Source organism: Hibiscus syriacus, unplaced genomic scaffold, assembly GCF_006381635.1.
Source record: "Hibiscus syriacus cultivar Baekdansim isolate YM2019G1 unplaced genomic scaffold, ASM638163v2 tig00110895_pilon, whole genome shotgun sequence".
NCBI classification, from domain to species: Eukaryota; Viridiplantae; Streptophyta; class Magnoliopsida; order Malvales; family Malvaceae; genus Hibiscus; species Hibiscus syriacus.
This window is the reverse complement of record NW_024062903.1, coordinates 2961537-2977418: the sequence shown is the minus strand read 5'-3', so window position 1 is coordinate 2977418 and position 15882 is coordinate 2961537. Positions and strand designations below refer to the sequence as shown.

General features: G+C 34.7%; 1 protein-coding gene across 1 annotated transcript; it reads right to left on the bottom strand.

Moving 5' to 3' along the window:
- Positions 1 to 1188: 1188 nt before the first annotated feature.
- LOC120146036 (pseudo histidine-containing phosphotransfer protein 6-like) lies at positions 1189 to 2007 on the bottom strand. The gene is made up of 5 exons (XM_039159703.1): positions 1939 to 2007; positions 1699 to 1829; positions 1484 to 1627; positions 1330 to 1402; positions 1189 to 1242 (listed from the first exon to the last, which is right to left on the bottom strand). The coding sequence occupies exons 1-5, from the start codon at positions 2005 to 2007 to the stop codon at positions 1189 to 1191; spliced, it is 471 nt and encodes a 156-aa protein (XP_039015634.1).
- Between the last annotated feature and the right edge of the window lie 13875 nt (positions 2008 to 15882).

Sequence of the window (15882 nt, the reverse complement as noted above, 5' to 3'; positions counted from 1 at the left end):
TTTTGCCAATAGATACATCTCCATCTAAAATCTTGATATCATCTTCATCGAGTATCTCTTCTTGTATTGACGACAGATTTGATTTTCTCTCGTAAGGGTGTTTTATACGACAGTGTTGGTATAGCCACACCGTTCATCGGTACAAACGCAGAAGGATCGACTGCCATGTTTCCCATGGTGTCATCGCCTCCTGAGTTAGGGGGTCTTCGTCTAAACGAAGTGCTTTTCGATGATTCTTTCAATCACTGTGTGGGGTCAGCGGCGCTGGTTGGTTGGGGATTTCGAGAGGGTAGCATAAAGTCAACGTAGGGTTTCCATGTTCTTATTGTTTTCGATGAACGAAGAGAAAGTTTTATTGATTCTTGATGATTTATATGAAAGAAGTGAATGATTAATCATTTTTACGACAAAATTCATGATGGAAATGTTGATCCAAATGTCAGTTTCACGATGATTTTTAGGTTCAATATCAATAAAATGGTGATACAAAGCCAAATTGCAACAGTGGATAGGTTTCTACGGTTTAGGGTTCAAATATTGATGAGTGTGTCATAATTTTTTAGCTTCCATAGACCACATATTCAACATCAAAACGTCAACTCCCAATGTATGCTATCATGGCAATTCAAGTTTTATAAGCAAGTATCTAATGTGTTGATTAAGTCAAACTATGATAATTACACTACCTTCCATATTTCTAAAGCACCAAACACTTAATAGAACGATTTCACCGTCGTCAGGCGGAGGTCTTTAATTTTCGAGTCGATATCAAAAAGGCCATAAAACCGATTCACTCGGTGTTCATTCCTAATAAAGAATCATGTTAATTAATGAAAGTATATGAATATAGTCTCAATTTTAAAATTAGTAGCAGGACCAAAACAATGATTTGTCCGTGAAAGAAAGACACTGAGTTTGCCATTAAAGCTGATAGATTTTTCAAACCACATAGAATTATCCACTATAATTTCATTTTGTAACTATCATTCGAAGGTGACAACCGAAGCTGAAATCAATGACAAAGGTAGCAATAAAAGCAAACCTTTTCTTTCCCAGTTTTTCTCTACAAATAATGCAAAATCCAGCTTTAGGGATTCGTCTGTTTTTCAGCCCAAAAAAAAACCAACAGAAACAAGGAAGCTGCGTGTCCAACTACACACCATGTTTATGGCGTTAAATCTTTTGCGTTTAGTTCATCACTGGGTATCTAACTCCGGCTGCTAGTAATATTTGCTGCTCTATCTGAACCATCACCATCCATAGAAATCGTTAAAACTGATACACGTAATTCCCTTTTTCTTCTACATGCTGAAAGTCAAGAAAATATACCTGGAAAAGCTCGTGTAATTTACTCTTGAGGATGCAGTACTCATGTTCTAAGACCTCCAAAGCTCTCAGGCACCTGCATTTCAATTGCTTATTCATATGGGTGATGGGAATTGTCTTCCAAACCCAAAGCAAAATGTAAATTCTAAGACTATACCCAGTACGATTGCTGTGGTCGGAAGCGGCACGGAAGGCGGCACAAATGTTTCTCACCCTTTGAGCACCTATGCTTGAACTGCTTCCTATGAACTGATTCAAATGGATTCTAATTTTGTCGTAACTCAACAACTCTCTATCCATCCTGCATCTAATAGATTATTTTATTGTCTTTTCAACATTCAAACAAAAGATGGATAGGTTGATTACACTTACAGCGATGATCTGAGGTTTCTCAAAAGCTTCTCAGATTCATGGAAGTATATATTCACAACTTGTGATACGAAATTGGGAGAGTTCTCATCTTGAAGCTGTTGAAGTTGTAAGAATTGGTCGTCCAGTATCCCCTAAAAACACACGCCACCCATCAGCCTTTTCTTTTCTTTTCTTTTCTTTTTTAATACCAAATTATTCAACTTAACTCATAATAATTATAATGAAGAAGAATACATATACCTGGTGGAAGAGGAATGCGAGCAAACGGTTCATGTCGGCTCGTAACTGGTCGGCATCCAATCCCAACATCCACAATGGCAGACCCGTCTTGGAAAACTAGAGAGGAGGTTTTTCAAATCACCTTATTTTCTGACTTCAATATTTACAGCGTTTAGGGTCTCAAGCGGGAATCTCATAGTATTACAAATGCCTCACTTTCCACCACTATTTATACCCTCAAGCTTGGCTTCCACCCCACCTATTATAACGGTAAAATATTAGGCAAACATTTTTAAAATGTACACTCCCCACTCACACACACTTAGTAGGGGTAACCGTCCAGTCGAGTTTATAAAATCCAAGGCGAGGTGAGTCGAGTTATTCAAGTTTCTGTTTAAATTTAATTGTAAATATTATGATACCATGGTACTATTTGATTCAAATTTAAATGATTTTCTATAACCATATATCATACATATATATTTTTTCATATTTTTTTCATATGTGATATACATATATCATACAAAGTTGAAGAATTCGACTCAAACTTAAAAATTAATCTACTAATAATTAAAAAATTTGAGTTACTTGAGTTTTATATTATAACTCGATTCGAATTTAATTTTTTTAGCCAAGTTTACGAAATTATAATTTGAAGTCAATTCGAATCGAATTGAATCAAAAAAATAATTTTTTGAGTCGAGTTGAATTTTGTTGATCCCTAACTCACTGTACTAATTAAGTCAAAGTCAGAAATTTGTATTAGGAGCTCCAATAAAAACGCACAAATAAATTTTGTATTGAAAAAGCATAAATTGCAGCGATAATTAACATTTTAATTTTTGAATTTGAAATTTTTTTCTTATATTAATACTTGAATTTATTTACATTCTTAACGTTAATAATAACAAAATCATTTGAATTAAAACTTATTTAACAAATATAATATTAATTATTGAATGATGTTACTCTAAATGTGAATATAATACGTATATTAAACGCGTGACGTTAATAATAACAAAATCATTTGAATTTGTCACTCGAATGTACCTTAGTTTAAAGAGTGTGGACATCACATGCTGGAGAAGAGAGTGAGAAAAGGATAGGGAGAGGGCGTGCAAAGTAGGGTGTAATCGAGGTGAATGTGGGGTATAAACCTGACCAGTACACAAGTATTACAGACTATAAATAAAATAAATTACTTACTACCTGCTGCCCCCATTACCAGTCACCTCGCGTGCTGTCTGTTTTGCCAGGCTAGTGCGGCGTTCACCCCACTCCCGCCCGACAACTGCCTGCTGCCGGTAACTTGTCAGTCACATCTTCTCCTCTCACCCTAAAACAATTAAACAAAGTAATTATATATAGTATTTAAAATATGAAATCTATTATAAAGAAATATGTTATTCACTGTCAAAATAATTTTTTATTTTAAATTATATCACTTAATAAAAAATATAACAATGATTAAAAATTATATTTAGTTTCTGTATTTTTTAACTTTCATTTTAAAAAGAATAAATTATTATTTTAACTATTTTACATTACATATCTTATAACTTTTTCCCCTAAAACTAGCTGAAAAGTTATTATCTAACGATAAAACTTGAATAGATGGAGTAAAATTTATCAAGTCTATGTTTTCTGTACATTTGAAATTTAATTCTCTTATAAATAGTTTGTCTTAGTTTTCTCTCTTTTTTTCTTGATAGTTGTTTGTCTTTTTTTTTTTTAATTGACAACGACACTAATTTTAATACTGATCATCAACAGTTGGAATTCGTCATTTTTCTTTTAATTTATTATAACATATTTTTGTTTTTTTATTGTTTTTATGACATATTTTCTTCTACATTTATGGTATGTTTTTGGTCGTTTGATCGTTGTTTTCGTTTATCTTTTTTCTAATGGATGAGTTTGACCTCTTCACGACTGATCAAGATGACGCTTATTTGCTATCATGTTGATCATCTCTGATTTGGACCATTAGATTGAATTTGGATATGTGATTTACGTTCGTAAATAGTTTTTTCACATCGTTTGACTTTGATTTGTAGTTTGTCGTTGGTCTTTCAATAACATGATCCCTTCTTGTGGTTCATTATATCTTTTTGTGGTTCATTTATCTATGCAATCAAATATGTTTATATATACTTTTTGTTCAAGTTTATTGAGTTAAATTTTTTACTATTTTCCTCGTATGGTCTTTGTGATCTTAAGTGACTAGTTTTTTTATGTTAATGATTATAGAAAAATATTTTTATTATATGTTTAATTTACGGTTGTAGTTGTAAAACATTAATTATAATTTGAATATTTTCTATTTTTAATAGTTTAATCTACTGCAACGAAGATGCTATGATGATCACTGAGACCTCGAACAATGAAAGAAAATTCACCACCATGCAATATATTGACAAGTAAATCGATCAAGACTGGAGTGTGCAAATAAGAGATACCCAAAAGAGAATAATATTGTTGCAGAGTGCAGACTCACTCACAAAACTTGCGTGATGCCTCTCTATATAAGAAATATAATTTCCTTTTATATTTAACTTTTACATTTTACTCTCTATTTTAAAATTTTAAGTACAGTTACTAACATTATTAAAATATTTATGTTAATTTTATTGATGTAATATTTAAAACAAATTTACAAAAAATAATATTTATCGTAACCGTCCTTCGGGTGGACCCGAAATTGGGTTTTGACTAAAATAAATGTGTTAGAGCCGCCACCGATCATTTCAAATTAGGTTGATCGGATACCTTAATTTACCGTCTTGCATAATCCACGTTTTACCAAAAATATATCGGATTCGGGAGTCGATTACAGTAAATAAAGAATTAGTACCCTTGTAATGCCATTTCGATACCAATTTAATTTCACGATTGTCTTAATTGTAAAAATTAAAATTCGATCTGAGTTACTTACTTTATTCGATTAAAATTGCCCCTAAAAGGTCGAAAAAGTTAGATCACAAAATAAAATAAATATTAAATAAATCAAAGAAGGAAAAAGGTTAAATTAATAAATTAACAAAAAAGAATGTTAAAAGAGAAAAATTAAAATAAAAAACAAAATAAAATAAAATGAAGACAATATTAAATTTTAAAAGAAAAAAAATAAAATATAAAAAATATTAAAAGAAAAAATATAAAAATATAAAAAAATGAAGAACATGTTAAAAATAAAAGAGAATAAAAAAGATATAAATAAATAAAAATTTAAAGGATCAAATTAGAACAAATTGAAATCTATGGATCAAATTAGAACAAATTGAAATCTATGGATTAAATTGATGCTAAAAAAGGTTGCAAGAGAAAAAACAAAAATTAGGGGGTTAAATTGCAAAATATGAGAAATATAATCAAGGATTAAGTCGAAATAATTTAAAATTTAAGTGACCAAAATGAATTATACATCAAAGTATTAGGGAATGCGGAAATAATTTAAATATTTCATATTTACAAAGTTGACCTCCCTATAAATAGCCCAAAATTTACAAAAAAAAATCATTTTCTCATTTATATAAACAAAAACTCTCCACATCCTCCCTCAAATTCTCTCAAGCCTCCCAACCGGCCATAGGCCGACCACCCCCTGGTGGCCAAAACCACCGCTGCTCCGCCCTACCAGCCACCGAGAAACCTAAAAACTAACCCTTTTCGATTCGTCTCAAAACTCCAACCCCGAGTCTAGCCTAAAATATGAAAAACCCCTAGATCGAAGTAGATATAGGCACAAAAATATCGATTTTTTACCTTTTCCGAATGACTCCTTGTTTTCCGGTGACCACTTCGAGTTTCGGCGATGACCAACGTTACGTTTGTCTTCTTGCTCCCGTGAATTCTTTATGGTTTTTTGATTTCGATTTTGACTAGGTTACTTTTGGTTTTGACCGAAAAATGCTTAGGTTTTTTGTTTTTCTTTTGTGGATTTGGTATATTGCTTGCTGTTTTTTCTCTACTCGGTTGATTTCTTGGTGTTATGGTTGCTCTTGCTCGGTTTTCCTTGGGATTTTTTCTTGTGTTGTTCGACGCTTCGTCGGAGGCTTTTATAGCTTTAGATCCGACCGTTGTAGTCCCAAAAATCTCGGGGTCATCCCCGATCTTCCCAGGGTTGTGACTCATTCGTTTTGTTTATGCTCCCGTTGAGGTTGTTGTTGGCTGAAATTCCAGGATGGTTCAATCCCGGGCGCTCAATCGAATCTCGACCGATTTACTAGCGTGTGGCCTCCATGCTCACCGACTGCTTCCTCTCTTGCGGCGCCCTGGTTAAACACAAAACCCTAATTTGATTTTGGATTGAGTGAGGCCCCCTAACTAGGTTTTTGGGTAAGGCTACCCGGTTGGGCTCCTTGCTGAACTTCTTGGACTTTGACTATGGACTTGGACTCTTAATTTGAACCTGAAATAAAAAAATAAAATGAAATAAATATATAATATAAAATAAATAATAATATATAATAAATATAATAAAAACTATATAATATTATGTTTTCAAAAGTTATATTATACATTTTCAAAAAATATTTTTTTAAAACTAGGTTTTCAAAAATGTGTTTTTAAAACTATATAATATGTGTTTTTAAAACTATATAATAGATGTTTTTTAAAAAATATTTTCAAAACCATATTATGTATTTTCAAAAATCGATTTTTAAAAACTATATATTATATGCTTTCAAAAAACGTTTTCTAAAAACTATATATTATATGTTTTCAAAAAATATTTTCAAAAACTACATTATATTATTATATAAATTCCGAACGAAAATGAGTGACTACAACTGCCCCTCTTTGTCCATTATCGTGCAACGAAAATAGGGCAAAGACGAAAAGACACAAATTTTCGTTCGGTGCATATGGACTTGAAAATAAGCATGCTCCTGTGAGGGTTGTCAATCTCGGAGTTTAAAATTCGACTAAATGTTGCAGTCGAAACTTTTATTGACTATCCTCTGCTACGGAGTTAAGATTGCGGTTGACTCATTCATCGTAAAATTGAGTCGATCTTGAAATATCTTTGAACACGATATCTTTCATCATGAAGTTGAAATCGTGGTTGACCCATTCATCATGAAGTTGAGTCAATCTTGAATGTCTCGAGCATGATATCCTTCTTTGTAGTTGAAATCTAGCTCGATGCTTGGATTAGGCGGTAAGTCCTCGCAGTTGGTTTGATTTTAAGCCTCTTTCTAGCCCAATATCCTTTGTTGTGAAGTTGGAATTTGACTAGATGACCATAGTCGAGAGATAATTCCTCGTTATTGAGCAGAACTATGTTGTAGATGACTCATTTGCTGTGAAGCTAAGTCGATACTTTTGGGCACGATATCCTTCGTTGTGAAGTTGAAATCGTGGGTGACTCCTTGGTCGTGAAGTTGAGTCCCAATTGAATTTGTTTTGAGTCGGATATCCTTCATTGTGAAGTTGAAATCTAACTAGGATAAGCTGTATTGTTTCTTTGAGTTCAATAACCTTCGTCATGAAGTTGAAATTGACTCCGAGAAAAATCTGTAAAATTATGCATATATGCGAGGCCATGGATGAAATGTTCTTATGTATGCCTAAAATGCATATATAAAAATATGGTATTGTAGGATCTAGAGAGAAATCTCAATCTCTTGTTGTCAGTCTTGATTCTCGCCAATCTCGAATTTCTGATTCTTGATTTTGGATCCTCTGATCTTCAACGGGTTTTGATATGATATCCTCTATTGGAATTTTTCAAAAAGAAACTTTGTTTTTATCCTTTTTTTCCTGGTAAACTGTATCTGTGTCATTCTTTCGAATATGGTGCAAGAACCTTTATCGGCTTTCAAACACCTGAACCTTTCGAAAAATCTTTGTACAATAATACGCAATTATATTTTTCAAGAGTAAATAAATTATTCTTATTTAAACTTCAAATAAGATGCTTGAAAGGAATTGATTTTTTGAAAAGAAATATGCATATTCATTTATGAGGAAAAATAACAAAGAATACATAGCAAGCATTCTGAAAAGTCAATACATGTAGATGCCCTAGATCTCGACAATGCAGACGCTTTGAACTGACATACCGTTAGATGACTTTTGAGTGCATATTTTGTCAATGGGACTTCAAGATGTGACAATGTTTGGAAGAGTGCAAAGTTCCTCTCAAATTACTAAGTTTCCTGAAGACTTGTATGCCGCAATGCTTTATTGCCTTGATCTGGGACCTTCCCGTGCACGAATCCTGGATCATTACCCAAGCTGCCCTTTTGGGTTTTTAACTTGGAACTTCCCTTGGTTTCAAGACACCTTTTGAGGGTTTTCATCTTGGACCCACCTTATTTTTGGTTTTGTTTTTTATTTTTCAATTTAGAGCGCCCTTTCAGGTTTTCACTCTAAACGTTTTGCATACACTTTTCTCTGAAATCCTTTTGGATTGGCCATATATTTTTCAGTACAAGATCTTATCATTTTGTGCTCGGATCATTCATTTTTGGTAGAGTTGACCATGTTGAATGGCTTTCAACCTTTTTTTCCTCTATTTGGTTCAATTGATCATACCGAGTTTGCACCCATTCTGCATTATCCAGTTTAACTTCTGACAAAACCCAAAGTGACAAATTTCCACCTCGATCGATAATACTGCCTCTATCTCATATGCTAATGAAAATGAGGTTGCCCCAATCGAAGTTCGGTAAGCAAATAAGGTAAAAGGTAACTTCTCGTGCTTTGTATTACTCAGTCGTTTTCTCCACTATTTTCTTGATATTTTTATTTTCTTCTTCTATCGCTCCATTCATCTTTGGTCAATAAGCAGTAGAGTTGTGATGTTTTATGTTAAATTTTTCACAAGAAGCATCCATCGTCTTGTTGTTCAAATTTGTTGCATTATCGGTAATGATTCTTTCTAGTAAACCATACCGACATATGATCTTTTTTCTTTCAAAAATTTACAAATAGTGGACTGAGTGACACTGCATATGATGCAGCCTCCACCCAATTTCCACAAGGATGGGCCGATGACCGTTTGAAGACTTTGGATGGATTTGTCCAATGACATCCACGCCCCACATAAAAATGGGCCACAGTGTTGTCATCACATGAAGAGGATGAGGTGGAATATTTATTTTATCCCAATAGACTTGCGACTTATGACATCTTCTTGCATAGTTGATGCAGTCGCTCTCCAATGTGGACCAAAAATATCCTCATCTCATAACTTGTCTTGCCATCATATGTCCATTTGCATGAGTTCAAGATCATATTTTCTTCTTCTGCATCTACACGTCTTAACAAGACTTGATCATGGCTTTTCTTGTATAAGATTTCCCCTTCAAGAACATATCCAGTCGTCATCCTTCTGATTGTCTTTTTGTCAGTTTCGGTGGCTTCTTGTGGATAGCCTTGACTTTTAATGTATTGCAGAATGTCATGGTACCAAGGTTTGGTGTCTTTTACCTCCTCGATTTGGTAGCAGTGACTCGGGTACTTGTATGACTGCATATCGATTGTCATCATGTTGGATTCCCTACCAGCCTTGAATGCTGCTGCCAAGGTAACTAAGGCATCAGCCATTTGGTTTTCTTCTCTAGGCACGTAATGTAAAGTGACTTCGTCAAACTCTTCAAGTAGATCAAATATGAGCTTTATGTATTCTACCAGCTTGAAATCGTTTTTCTCCCACTCTCATAGGAGTTGATAGATCACTAAGGCGGAATCTCCATATACCCGCAAAGTCTTTACATTTTGTCTAATAGTAGCTCGAATTCCTAAAACACAAGCTTCATACTCCGCCATGTTGTTAGTGCAATCAAAGTTCAATCTGCTAGTGAACGAGTAATGATTTCCTTTAGGTGAGACCAGGATAGCTCCAATGCCATATCCTAACGCATTTGATGTACCGTCGACATGCATTTTGCAAGATTCACATTTGGAGGTGCTTGCTTCTTCTGAATATATGGCTATCAAGTCTTCATCTGGGAAATCAAAGTCCAACAGCTCATAATTTTCAGAAGTTCCGCTCGCTAAGAAGTCCGATATATCACTTCCCTTTATAGTCTTTTGGCTCACGTATTCAATATCGAATTCAGATAATAACATCTACCATCGGGCTAACCTTTCAGAGAGAGTAGACACACTCGTCATGTATTTTAGCGAATCTAACGTTGAAATCAATCAAGTGGTGTGGTACAACATGTACTGTTTGAGCCTTCGTGTAGCCCAGACTAAAGCGCAACAACTCGTAATCAGTGAACTTCTTGCTTAGGTAGTAAATGACTCTTTCTTTTCTTCCAGACTCATCATGTTGGCCAAGGACACATCCCATCGAATTCTCAAATATTGACAGATAAATGAATAGAGGTTTGTCCGGGATGGGAGACATTAAGACAGGATTGCGTGACATATACTCTTTTATTTTTTCAAATGCAGTCTGGTAGTCCTTATCCCACATTCTAGAATTGTTCTTTCGAAGAAGACGGAAAATTGGATCACATTTTTCTGTCAACTAAAATATGAATCGGGCAATGTAGTTTAGTTTACATAGAAAACCTCTAACTTCTTTCTGTGTTCGTGGGGGAGGTAGGTTCTGGATAACCTTGACTTTGTCTGGATCAACCTCAATACATTTCCTGATAACAATAAAGCCTAATAGCTTTCCAGATGTTACTCCGAATATACACTTGTTGGGATTCAGTCTCAACTGAATTTTTCTCAATCTTTGTAAGAGTTTTCTCAAATTCTGGACATGTTCATCTTCAGTTTGTGCTTTGACAATCATTTCCTCAACATAAACTTCAATCTTCTTATTCATCATGTCATGAAATAAGGTCACCATACTCTTTGGCATGTTGCCCCAGCATTCTTTAATCCGAAGGTCATCACCTTGTAACAAAATACTCCCCACATTGTGACGAATGTGGTTTTCTCCATGCCATATAGATGCATTTTAATCTTGTTGTATCCTGAGAATCCATCCATGAATGAGAATAAAACATTTCCCGCCGTGTTGTCCACCAGAGTATCTATGTGTGGCAAGGGAAAATTGTCTTTAGGACTTGGCTTATTGAGGTCTCGATATTCGACGCACATGCGCACTTTTCCATCATTCTTTGGTACTGGCACTGCATTAGCCACCCACTCCGGATACTTGGCCACTTGAAGAAAGCTCGCATCAAACTACTTCTTGACTTCTTCTTTTATATTTTAAGGAGCATTTCAGGTCTCATCCTCCTTAACTTTTGTTGTACAGGTTTTGCATTCTGGCTTGATGGGTAGTTTATGGACTACCATATTCGTGTCTACCCAGACATGTCTTGATACGACCGTTCAAACACATCTTTGTACTCCTGAAGTAAGTCTATCAAGCTTTTCCTTGCTTCCGATGAAAGTGTTATGCCAATTTTAACTTCATTTTTTCCCTCTTCAGTGCCCAAATTCAAAACTTCAATTTTCTCTTCACGTGGCACTATTTGTTTGTCTTCTCTCTCCACCATTCTTAATAATTCAAAAGATAAGTTTCCCTCTACTTCATTGTCACCTTCATTGACTTCCCCAAGACACTTGAGCTGCTCAAAATCCACCTCCAGCTCAGAATCATCATTGTCCAAAATCATTAATATCTAAGGACCTGAAAGGAGAAGATAAATATGTATATGCGAGAGGAAAATATCTCACATGAAATGAAGAAATAAAATTAAATACGAAAGAAAAGAAATGAAGAAGGAAAAAATGTTTGTCGGAAGGGAAAATTGCATCTTTTATTGAAATATAAATAAAACAATTTATTAACCCTTACAAAAGATCACCTATTGCCCCGAGTATAGGCAAATAGGGAAAGATTGAATATTACTCTGAAAAAGATTTAAAAACCACAAGTAGTTCTTCAGATGTCGAGTTGTTAAGCATGAACCCTGGCGGTAAAGGACAGATTCCAGATCTATCAATGTCTTCAGTGTTATCAGTTGTTATAGCATTTGAAGCTCAAGTATTTTAGAGCTTTTTCTGTACCAGGTAAAGCCATCATCGTTTCTTTCTCAAAAGCAAAACTACCAATCCTGAATGTGCTATGAAGGGGAGGAAATGACATATGCTCCCCTTGAATGTCTTCCCCGGTCAATCTGGCCCTTCTTCTTTCTTAATATTTTTTTAATCTCTTTTATTCTCCGTTGATGGCTGGGTTGAAATCCGAGCCCAAACTGATCTAGCTTGATAAAAGAAAGAATGGGGCTGACTCTTCCTTGCAAAAAACTTCCAAAGCCTATTCCTATCTTTGCACATTTCCCCAAAGTCTGCTTGATTTCCTTTTTGGTGCATTCTGAGAACATGGGTTCGGAAATCTTACCCCCTTCAACCATAAATATGGCATTAAAAATTTCCAAAGAGCGGGAAGAACACTCTAAAGCCTCCTCAATCACATCTATATAAGGGGAATCAGTGGTCACACTCGCCACTATATCCTCTTCAGCATTAATGATTATCAGAGTCTCGTCGATAACAAACTTGACTTTCTGGTGCAGTGTTAATGGTACTGCCCCAGCTTGATGGATCTACGACCTTCCTAAAAGGTAGTTGTAAGAAGACATAATGTCTATCTCCAGGAACTCTATGTTATAAGTGGCGGGTCCGATAGTCAATGATACCTCAATTTTACCGAGCACTTCTCTCTTTGTCCCATCAAATGCTCGAACCACCCTCTGGCATGATCTCATATGGGAGGTATCCATTGGTAGCCTTTTCAAAGTGAAAAAAGTATTACAACCATTGTCAATTAATACGCTTGGCAAGGCATGCCCCTTGCAATGAGTAGTGATGTGTAACGCTTTAGCTCGACCTCTTCCTCCAGACGGAATCTCATTATCGAAAAATGAGATGAGATTATCAGCTTGGATGTTGTTAACTAGTCGATCTATCTTATTGACTGGTATGTCTTTTGGCACAATTTTTTTATTTAAGACTTTCAAAAGTGCCTCTATGTGTGCCTCCGAACTTAGCAACAGTGCCAACATTGAAACACGTGCTGGCAGGCTATGTAATTGTTCCACAATGTTGTACTCAATGTGTTTTAGAAATTTCAGGAACTCTACAGCCTTTTCTTCTTTTATTGGATCATTTATTGCTAGCACGTCTCCTTTGAACGATTCAAGTGGTCTCTGGGGTAAGTTAGATTTTGGGAGTAGTATTTCCCAATAGTATGTCCCACTTCATTAATATATTCTTTCAAAGAGCTCACTTGGCATTCATACTTCCAAGGCACTTGTTTGTTGTCCTTGTAAGGAAAAGGTTTTGGTGCCACTATCACTACCTTTGCTGGTGCTTTATCTGTTGCTTTTTCCTTAGGGGTGATTATCAAAGGCAACCCGTGCCATATTTCCTATCAGATGAATCTCTAGTCGTACAAACATCATCTTCTGGAATGTGCTTGACGTCCTCATAAAATTCCTACTATTTCCTATCCATCATGAGTTGGATCAAAGATTTAAATTCTGAACATTCTTGCACATCGTGTCCTTCTTCATCATGATAACAATAATAGTTACCACCTTCATACTCCGGTGTGCTAAAATATAATGCAAGAAATCCTGCCTTTACCATCTACCTCCATACCCAAGCCAGAGAAGACTTCACTTCAGAAACGCTTATTTTAACTCCCTTACCCATCTCCTCGATGATTGCATTAACTCTACTTTTCTGGTGGTTAGGTAGAGGATTCTGTGCAACGTTAAGTGATTCTGAATTATTGAAATGAATCCAGTTTTGGTTGCGCATCTATTGCACGATTCTTTTGAATGCGAGACAGTTCTTTATGGCATGCCCCAGAACTCCACTATGATATTAACAATGTGTATTTCCATCATACAACTTGGGGTATAGGGGCTTTAAAGGTTTCACTGGATAAGGTGACACCACGTGCGTGTCAAAGAGTTGTTGATAGAGTTCCTTATAAGTTATGGGAATAGGATCAAAATGTTCCCTCTCTCTTTCTTTTTTTGGTTCCCTAGAGTCTTGTTTAGAAGTACCTGACGGTACAGTTGTGGTTGGTTGTGATTTGGAGATCGTAACACCTTTGCTAGTGTTGAAAGCATTGATGTTATTGATCTCTCCTTCTCTTTTCTTCATATGAGGTCTTCTGCTAGACTCACCTCTTTCAATCTTTCCTTGCTTAATGACCGTTTCTACCATCTCTCCAACCATAACCAAATCGGAGAAGTTTCCGGACATAATTGCAACCAAATGCCCGATGTAAGGATCCTTCAAGGTATATACGAAGAGCTTCCTTATCTCTTTTTCATCCAAATGCGGATGAACATGCACATCTAAATCCCTCCATCGTTGTGCATACTGTCGAAAACTTTCGTTATGTTTATTTTCCATGCTTTGTATCATAATACGATCTGACTCATATCGTTTACATGTTTTTACTATTCCAATAATGACTTCGAAAGATCTTTCCATGTCTGAATGTGCGAGCGGTTCAGCTGATTGTACCACCTGATAGTTGAACATGCCAAACTCTCCTAGAAGCAGTGAATCAGGAGTTGGTCATTCCCTACATATCTTGTCATCTTTCGAAAGAACATAGTAATGTGAGCTGAAGGGAAAATGTTCCCATCGAACTTCTTGAAGTCTAGAACTTTAAATTTTGGATGAAGAATCAAATCTGGAACTGGGCTTAATTCCAAAGCATTAACACCATAATATTCGCTGTCCCCCTTAACCATTTTCATATGGTCTTCCAACTGCTTGATATTTTCCTCCATTTTCTTTGCATTGTCCTCTTCATCAAAATCTGGTATATGTTAATTGTAAAATCCCAAATTTTGTCTAGTGACTAAAATAAAAGTTTTGAAAGTTTAATAGCTAAAGTATAAACTTTAAAAAGTTTATGGATTGAAATTGTAATTTTTAAAAGTTATATATTTTAGCCTGTAAATGAACAGATTGGATTAAAACATAGATTTTAGTGGGAATTATATTTTTGGTACGAAAATTGTGTTAAAAGTTATAAAGGAGTAAAGTTCGATATTGAAATCGGATATTCGGATCGAATCGAAATTTTACAGAAATTTGAAGGATGTTAGAAAATAGTTGGAAATATTATTTTAATATTTTATATCAGAGAAATTTGGCTCAAAACAATGCAATTTTTCAGATTTGACCGAAACAGTGGAATTTTAGTGACTAAAATACAATTTTTGAAAATTGCATGGCCAAATTCAAAAGTCAAAGCCAAGTTGATTCATCTTTGACTAATGAATATTTTAATGGTGAATATGATAGTGGCAATTGTTAATTTTTAAGTTTCATTAATGGCAAAAATGAAATTTCCTATTAAATTGAATAAAAAATTCAATTTTATTATATATAAGCCACGTGTTAAGTTAATTATCATTAGAATATTCAAGAAAAGTTGAGCATTTTTCAGCAACAACTCTCCAAGGGGCCGAAAGTTTCAAGTGTTCAAGGTAAGAATTTTTAGTTTGATTTTTAAAGCTATTTACTTGGTTTTTGAGTTTAGCTACTAGATAGAGAATTAATCTACATGAAATTCTATCTCATTTGGAATCAAAATTTCATGGTGAAGATGATTGTGTGATGAGATTTGATGATTAGGGTTTTGAAGAGTTTAGTGATATTGAAGAATTGATGAAGGATTTTTATGTTTTTGATGTTAGTGATTATTTCTAAAGCATGTATGATGATTAAAATTAATTGTGCATGCATAAATAAGGTTTGGCTTAATTAGGGTTTATGGAAATGTTAGGATTTGGATTCAATTTGATGTTGTGGTAATTAAAAATGCATGAATTTAATCATAGGAGGTTAAATTCATGCTTGAAATTGAATGAAAAGTTCACCGTAAGTACATGATGATATTCGGCCATAGTGAAGAAAATTGGGGGGACATGTTGAAAATTTTCTTATGTATTAGAAATGATATTAGAAGTATCTTATGTTGTTTGGAGATTGATTTGGATCAATTTG